Raw genomic sequence first — 9,380 nt, forward strand, 5'->3', positions numbered from 1 at the left:
CAACCTATAACACACTGGAACTCTAGAGATGTCTTTTACTTCTTCTAGAACTCTCTATGCTTCTTGAAGGAGTCACACAGAGGTAGTGCCATGAGACCCTGAAAAAACTGATTCAGAAGCAAAGCTTCATTTAGTGGCAAAAATAGAAGCCTTTGGCTGGTCCAGCTTTTTTTCTATTCTTTCAGAATAAGTTCCTGTGCTTACTAGTAATCTGATTTTTTTTCTATTCCTTTTTTCTTTTCTTTTCTCACATACAGAACTTTCTTTTCTGGAGGATTTACAGGTGTTGGGGGAGTTCAGTTATCTTTAAAGGACTTGGGGGAACTCTTCCTTAAGGAACTAAAAAGTGGGTTAATCAGATTGATACTTGGAAAGTTCCCCACCAGCTAGAGGTATCGGGTGTGGTGGTGTGGGGTGTAGGGGTGGTAGGGGTCTGGATGGCCTTCTTCCTCTTTCCCTGCCAGGCTTGTTGAGGGCTGAAGGCATGTTTTGAAGGGTTTCCACAGCGGCTTGCTGTTGCTCGTCTGATCAGGGTGACCCTTCACTCTGAGGCACTATGTCCAGGACCTCTTTCCCAGAAGGGTTCCTGGTGGCTTCTTCGTAGGAGGGCGGCAGGCAGGCAGAGCACTGGGTCTGGAAGACTGGCAGTGGGGAGTAGGGGACGTCATGCTCACTGCCCCAGGGCAGACCTGGCAGGAGATCTGTCACCTCTCCAGGTGGAGACTCTGGGAGGTCAATGCTGAACACCTGGCCCTGAGCCCAAGGCGCCTGGCAGCGGCGATACAGGAAGAGCAGCAGGAAGGCCAGGAAGAGGAGGATGGTGGCGGGAAGCAGGATACACAGGAAAGGTTCCACATCCGCTTGGGTGGAGCTGACCTGCTGGGTGTCCTGGGGTACGTGATGAAACGAGTTAGGAGATGAGTAAAGGCACCCTTGAGGAAGATTCTACATCTTGTCAAATTCACTATCGTTATTCATTGTGCCAATGAACGTTATCATAGTTGAAATACAGTGAATTAACTTGGTGAAGTGTGAATTCAGACTCTCAAGCACACATTGATAGGTTAACAGTATTTCCACCAAGGTAAAAAAAATATGAGGACAATTTTAGTTGGTAAGTCCATGACTCATTCTTTCCCTGGAACTCTTACTATTTGTCTACTTCATTTAGAATTAAACTAATAGAGTTTTATTGCCTCACACAACACTTCTTTTTAAATTCTGGAACAAAATCTCACATAGGCATGTATTAATGCCACATTAATAATAATAATTAATTATTAAATAATTCTTGAGTTTTGATTTGATAGCTGCCATGAAACTTATAATATCATACATCTGATTCTGTAATATTGGCAAGACAAACATAGACTTTTTAAAATTAATTAATCAATTACTTTCTGAGGGGGATTGCTCAGCCCTGACTGGTCTTGACCTTGCAGTGATTCTCTTGTCTTTGCCTCCTGAGTGTTGGGGTTACAGTTATGTATCACTACCTATGACCTGAAAGTTTTTGAAATGTTAAGGAAAAATAATTACACATAAACCAGCATGGTGACTGAGACCTGTAATTCCAGCCCTAGGAAGGTAGAGGCAGGAAGATCATGAGTAGAAGGCTAGCCTTGGTTACATAGCAAGTTTAAGGTCAGCCTGGGGTACATGAGATTCTGCCTCCAAACAGACAGACAAAGTAAATTATATATAAATTCCTAGGCAACCCAAAAAGTTTTAATTTTGTAGTATTAGCTCAGAAAAAAATGATGGTTCCTGATGGAAAAAATAATATAGTAGTCACAAGTTGATGCTTCAATAGGAAATTTGAAAGACAGCATAAAAAATACTGTTTTGATTGCATGCATATTGTTTTAAAAAATAGCTACCAAGAAATAAGGAATTATTTTAAAAAGTTTCTCTATCATATAAAGCATAAGTAAAAATGCAAACAGTATCTGCTACCATAGGAAATAAAAATATTTTAAAGCCTTATAGTGTGTTTTAAATAAGCAAAGAAAAAAAAAATAGGATAGATAAAATATTGAGCTTTTTATTGCCTATTCGAAATAAAGCATAATGCTGAACATAAGAGCTGGGACTGGAGAGATGGCTCAGTGGTTAAGAGTGACCTGGGTTTGATTCCCAGCACTCACATGGTGGCTAACAACTGTTGGAAACTCTAGTTCCAGGGGATCTGATGCCCTCTTCTGATCTCTGTAGGCATTGCAGGACACTGGTGCACCTATCTACATGCAAGCAATACACGCATACACATAAAAATAGAAATAGAGTTGGAAGTTTCTGTTTCTTATTTTTTGTTTTTTGAGTTCTATCTGACTTTAGTGGAAAAGACAAATGTTTTGGTGGCCAGCTCTCTAAGAGAATGATTCACCTCATGTTGCTTTGCTTGAATAATCTTTTTTACTCCCTAAAGACTTTACACGGTTGTGTGTTTTCTGACTCAGAATCAGGTGGTTTGTTTAGTATTTATACTACCAGTTATTTTTTCTTGGTAAGATATGAATTAAGGTATTTGGTTTAGAACTAGAGAGTTGGTTCAACAGTTAAGAGCACTTGCTGTTCCTCCAGAGGACCCAGGTTTGGTTCCCAGTACTCATATGGTGGCTGACAACCATCCATTGTGGTGCACTTACATACATGTGTATAAAACACTCATACACATAAGATAAAAGTAATTAAAATATTTTAATAAGATGTTTTGGCTTAAGCAGCATGAAAATCAAAGACCTTCTTGAGAAACAGACACCAGTGGGTGATCTTTGGGATTGACTGTGATCTTTGGGATTAACAGCTATTTTTTAAATTCTATCATTTCTGTGACCTTAGAGGTCACTTGCCTTCTCTGGATATGAATTTTCCCCTCTCTGAAATGGGAATTATGACTCTGCTTTTGAGGATTAGCAAGAGAATTAAGCCAATTAATGTGTATAAAGCTATTAGTGAATGGGTGTTGGGGAGGCTGCACACACCTTTAATCCTAGCACTTGGAGGCAGAGGCAGGTGAATCTCTATGAGATGGAAGCCAGCCTCATTTACATAGTGAGTTTTAGGCCAGCTCAGGCTACAGGGAGACCCTGTCTCAAAAAATAAAACCACAAACCAGGTGTGGTGGCTCACGCCTTTAATCCCAGCACTTGGGAGGCAGAGGCAGGCCGATCTCTGTGAGTTCGAGGCCAGTCTGGTCTACATAGTGGGTTCCAGGCCAGCTGGGGCTACAGGGAAACCCTGTCTCAAAAAGACCAAAATAAATAAATAAATATTGCTGAATAGTATTTATGATCATGTTTCAAGGGATTTAAATAGTCAAAATTGCTAAAAAAATACTGAAGACAGCCAGAAGAAACTGAGAAATTTCTTGATAAGGCTAGAACATATAGTGAACACAAAATCTAGCATTACCTAATTTTGTATTTTAATACTTTTTCATGAAAAAATTGTAATATATTTTGTGTATAATTACTGTATTTTTAAGTTAGGAATTTCTTCTGTCTTCTCATAAATAATCTAATTTAACATCGGAGTAATTTACTTAAAAATCTATTGTGACATAATAAGAACTTTTGATTACAAAAGTATAAGAATACATCAAAGTAGAAATGAATTTATTGAAATAAGAAATCAAGTTGGAGTAACAAAAAAATTTAACTATAATTTCTTTTCTCTTTCTTGTTTAATCATTAAATACATTAAAACTACTATATCTTTTAAAACAATAACTTCACTTCCAGTAAACATGAACCATTTCTCACAATGTGTTTTTCCCTTTATTCTATATGAAGAACACAAATGGTAATGATTTCTGAGCAACTATGGCCATCAAATTTAAAATTTTCTAGTATGGTTGATAAATTTAATATGCACTGAGTATAGAGATATTTAATATTTTATTTAAATGTTTTATGTAATAGAGCCTATTCTCAATGATGCTATGTTTTATATTATAAATATATGCAAAACTCTAGGAAAGGAGAAATAACATATTCTTGGCTGAAATCAGCATTTCACTGGTTGATTAAATTTGTCTGAATACTAAGTAGCATTAGAAGTCTTTTATCTAAGACAGAAGAATAGGACAATTTCTTGAGACAAAGAACTCTATTTTTCCAGTTAAGAAAATTTCAGTTACAGAGCAAATGTATTATTTGTTTATTTAATTATTTATGCTATAATGATTAAAGTTGTTGGGTATTTTTAATACAGAGAGGATATCATTCTTGTCCAAATACTCTAATTGTTTCTTTTAATAATTTTCTGATATTTATATTTATTCAAGGGGTATTTTAGAAAAACACTGAATTCAAGGTATGACTGTTGAAAGACCTATATTTCTATATCCTAATTTTTTCTGTAAATGTTGGTTTTAGAGGTTTTTTAAAACACTAATCACTACAGTTAAATTTCTAGACAACAAGGTAAGAGGTTTATTTCCCTTTCTTGTGTGGTCAGCATATCATTCATTTATCCTTTGATTATAGCATTCTTTGTTTTTAGTTTTCTGCAAATATTTTTCTTTAATGTTGCCCAGATTGAGGCTCCTTTGGTGATTTACTAGACAAGACAAAGCAGCTCTGTTTCTTGGTGAGAGAGAAAACCTCTTTAACTCCCTGCTCTCCTTCCTGAAGTTGCTTGGTTTCTGTGAACTCTTGATATAGTGTTCATGACACAGCAAAGGACCAAAAGGAACCTCTTATTTTTGTATATATAATATTGACATTGCTTATGGAGCAAAGAACAAGGTTAAAACACAAGGGCATAAAAAACTGATTACTCCTAGCCTCAGGTGTTCTTTGATATCATCCATATAATCCTAAGGTATATTTGTGCCAGGTTTTACTTGAATGTATCATTGTCAACCCCCCTGCCCCTAACTTTCCAGTGATTTCCTGTGGACTATGCTCACCACTGAACTCATATTTTTCTCATATCAAGGAAACAAAATGTGGCTCCAAGTTTTAAGATCTGAAAAAATACAGGCATTGTTGGCTTACAAATCTGATCAAGATACTTGGAGGGAAGAAAGGCTGAAGTCATAGATACAGACCTGCAGCTGGGTCTCCAGAAGAGGCAAGCTTGGTTCGCTGGTTAACCACTCGTATGACCCCCTGCCAGCATGTCCAAACTTCCTCCAGCTGCTGCCCAGCAGTCTCCGCATGTTTCCATCAGCTGATGCCCTGGCCACCCTTCCACCCTGCTGCCCAGATCTTCACAATGCTGCTTGCTCTTGGCTTGGCATGGATCCAGGGTGGGTGTGTTGATAAACTTGTCTTCTGATGAGTGGCAACAGGGAAAAGCATCCAAGCAGAGGGACCTCTCCCGACTGACTATATTTAAACTCAGTGCCTCTAGATTTGCTTTTGTGGCCTTTCTCACCAGAGGGGTTGGAAGGTGTTATTAGAGATGGAATAGATTTCAGGTGGGGAGTTCCTGCATTACACTGTTACAAAGTACGGAGCTGTTTGTATTTAGATATAACTAAGACCCTCCTTCTTCCCTTCTCCAGAGGCATATCTGATTAAAAAAAAAAACTATCCAGGCTGAATTCTCTTTAATAATTTCTGGATTCTATAGTACAGAGCAGCAAAAGGTTATTTGGTGGAGAAGCAAAGACCCATTAATAATATTTTACTGAATTATTTAGATGAAAAATGCCTAATGATAAAGTTGTACTGAAGCCAGGCAGACAATAGCTTAGATTGTTTGGATGGAATGTTTGCTGATGTGATTTTTAAAAAATCAAATTACTGGTATCTTAATAGTCTTCGTTCAGATTGTCTTCTGAACTTTATACTAATACTGATAGCAAGTTTAAAATAAGAGGCTTTCAGTTTGAACATTTACTGGCTAAATTTGGGATATTTAATTCCAGATATGTGTTATTTAACATTTAAAACATTGTCTTAAGTCTGTTTGTGCTGTTATGACAGAATACCTAAGAGTGTATAACTTATAGAGAACAGAAGTTCATTTCCTGTAGCTCCAGAATTAGAGAAGTCCAAGATCAAAGTGTTAGCACTTGGTGCATGCTGAGGAGCTGCTTGACAGGTCCTAACATGGTGGAAGACAGAAGTGCGGGTTAATCAAAGCTGTAGGAAACCTTCCTAAGAGTCTAAATCTCATTCATGAAGGAGATGTTCTCATGGCCTAATTACTTCTTAAAGGCCCACTTCTTAATTCCATCACATTGGCACTACCTAAAGATGGAAGGAGATACATTCAAACCATAGCAATGACAGTGGTTGAATTTGAGTGATTGTTATGTATTGAAATGATATTTATTAACTTGAAAATTTTTTTTGCCTTAACTAGAATTGTCATCTACTGACCCATGGTGGTCCATTATGGGTAAGTTTCAGGGAGTGGTAGACTCATCAAACTTTGTAGATAGGCACAGTTTGGGGTGGGGGGGGACCCATAGCTTTCATTACCTTTTCAAAGACAACTGCCCTCTCATAGAACTTGGTTCTTTCAAAATTTACTTGTGGTATAAGTTTTCACTAGGTTTCCCATTGCTTACTGAGTATCTGCACTGATTATTATTATCAGCTTGACCCAAACTGGAATCACCTGTGAGGAGGTAACCTCAACTGAGGAATTTCCTCTTCAGACTGGCCCAAGGGCATGTCTGTGAAGCATTTTCTTGATTACTAATTTATGTAGGAGGGCCCAGCCCACTGTGGGCAGTGTGGGTCTAGGTTGTAATAAGAAATCTAGCTGAGCAAGCCAAGGGAAGCAAGCCAGTAAGTAGTGTTTCTCCATGGTCTCTACTTCAGTTCCTGCCTCCAGCTTCCTGCCCTGCCTTTCCTCAGTGATGAACTGTTGCTTGTTTTGTTTTTTTGTTTGTTTTTCTGGACTTTTTGAGACAGAGTCTTCCTGTAGCCCCAGCTGGCCTAGAACTCACTATGTAGACCAGAGTGGCCTGGAACTCACAGAGATCCGCCTGCCTCTGGCTCTTGAGTGCTGGGATTAAAGGCATGTGCCACCACACCTGGCTGATGAACTGTTACTTGGATGTCTAAGTTGAAATAAACCCTTTCCTTCCCAAGTTGCTTTTGGTCAGAGTATTTAATCACAGCAAAGAAAACTAACTAGAACAGTATCCTAGTGTTCAAGTCTTTTGAATTTCATCCTTTATTATAGAGTAAACTTACTTTAGAGTTTTCAGTCAAAATGATTCCCTGTTCATTGATATGCTTCTGTTTTTTGTTTTTTGTTTTTTGTTTTTTTAAAAAAAACTTGAATCTCTCTGTCAGAAATATCCAGCAACCTATATATTATTTTGCTTTCTTCTATGTCGGTGGCTTTTCCAATACTATGACCTCAACTTGGACATCTTGTTCTATCTTATCTGTTTTTATTTAAATATCTTCATCTCTTGAGAAGCAACTTGGCAGTATGGATTAAAAACATTAAATATACATCTATAACATCAACCCTTCTGCAGAGAACGAATCAAACAAAGCTTCTTGCTTTTCCAGGACCAAGAGAAACAAATTGTGCAAGTGTGTGTGTGTGTGTGTGTGTGTGTGTGTGTGTGTGGCCCCAGAGGGGTACCTACTACTGCTACTTAGCTAAATTGACATATCCTCAAACTGCCTTCTAAGTATCTATGCTTACAGCCACAAACAAAGGCTACTCCCCCACTTAATCAGAACAGCTTCTCTTTCCTGTGAGTGGAGGTGAATGCGGAGACCCATGGCTGTACACAATGCTGAGAATAAAGGATGGTTGAGGGCTCAGCCCTAAACTAGATGTTTATCCCATCCCCTCTTAAGGCTCAGGAAATATTGTGGAAAAGGGGGCAGAAAGGGTGAAAGAACCAGAAGACAGGTGAAGACTGTGATCTGCTAAGCATATGACATAGCCTTGCCTATCATGGACTCACAGCAACTTTGCCTGCTGTCATTGGCCTACACAAGTTGGGTCAGCCCAACAGTGAGCTCTGATGGAGAAACCATTCACAGGGACCTACTACTTATGGCTGAATTATTGGCAACTAACTGATTTTGGGAGAGAGGGAAACAACTATAACCAGTTGTATACTGATTTGTGAGCCCACTACGCTGTAATGAATAGTTCTAAACCAATGGTCATTATATTAGTCACTTCTGTTGCTGTGATAAAACATCACAAACAAGGCAACTTATAGAAGGAAGAGTTTGAGCTTAAAGTTCCAGAGTGTTAGAGCCTGTGATGGCAGGGGAGGCAGGAGGTGGCTGGAGCAGAAGCCAAGTGATCACATCTTAAAGTAGGCACAGGAAGCAGAGAGCAATTGGAAATCTGGCAAGGCTTAAGAACTCTTAAATCCTGCCCCCAGTGATGTGCTTCCTCCTGAAAGGCCTTACCTCTTAAAACCTTCCAGAACAGTGCCACCAACTGGGTACAAAATGTCCAAATTCTTGGAACCCTATGGGGGACATTCTCATTCAAACCACCACATTCCACTCTAAAACCCTCTGGTTTTAGATTCCACTGCTCTAATTTTTCTGGAACCATAAGCCAAACAAACTCTTCCTACTATAAGTTACCTTGGTCATGGTGTCTTATCACAGCAGCAGGAAAGTGACTAATACAGTCACAGAGACAGCCCTAGTTAAACTCTGTGGGACACAAAACGACAAGTCATGAGTAATGGGAAAGGTTTTGTAGAGAAGGGGGCTGACAGAGGTGGGAGGGAAGTAAGAGGGGTGGTAATGAGAACACATCGTATACATATATGAAATTGTCAAAGAACAAAATTTGTTTTTTTACTTAATTTTTATTTTAAAATTTTATTTATTTTATGTGTATGAGTGTTTTGTCTGCATTTGTAGGTAAAGGCACCACATGTGTGCAGTGACCATGGAGGCCAGAAGAGGGCATCAGATTTCTTGGAACTGGAGTTATGATGATTGTTAGCTGACATGTGGGTGTTGGGAAATGAACCCAGGTTCTCTGCAAGACCAGCCACGGCTCTTCATCACTGAGCCATCTCTTCAGCACCCCCTCCAATTAATTAAAAAAAATTTTATTTATTATTTTTATTTTATGTGTATGAATGTATTGCCTGCATGTATGTGTTGTGCAATACTGCAGAGGTCAGAAGATGGTTTCAGATTCCCCTGGAACTGGAGTTAAGGACGGTTCGTAGCTACCATGTGGGTGCTGGGAATCGAACCCGGGTCCTCTGCAAGAGCAGTCAGGGCTCTTAACCGTTGAGCCATCTCTCCAGGCCCAATTTAATTTTTTTAAAGGAGGCTTATACACTCAGAACAAATTGATATGTTATAAGGAAAACTCTCGTAGTAATTGCGCTTCTAGGAATTGCTCCTAAAAAATCTGACAAATCATCAAAGATATATATATATATATATCTTTGCTTATATATA

The 9,380-nt window shown here is 38.7% G+C and overlaps 1 protein-coding gene across 1 annotated transcript; it reads right to left on the reverse strand.

Moving 5' to 3' along the window:
• Nucleotides 1–528: 528 nt before the first annotated feature.
• Nucleotides 529–5,167, reverse strand: Smim28 (small integral membrane protein 28). The gene is made up of 2 exons (XM_029558131.1): nt 5,057–5,167; nt 529–888 (listed from the first exon to the last, which is right to left on the reverse strand). Exons 1-2 carry the CDS (start codon nt 5,165–5,167, stop codon nt 529–531), a joined length of 471 nt encoding a protein of 156 aa, XP_029413991.1.
• Between the last annotated feature and the right edge of the window lie 4,213 nt (nt 5,168–9,380).

Source organism: Nannospalax galili, unplaced genomic scaffold (assembly GCF_000622305.1).
Source record: "Nannospalax galili isolate Female #2095 unplaced genomic scaffold, S.galili_v1.0 scaffold186, whole genome shotgun sequence".
NCBI lineage: Eukaryota > Metazoa > Chordata > Mammalia > Rodentia > Spalacidae > Nannospalax > Nannospalax galili.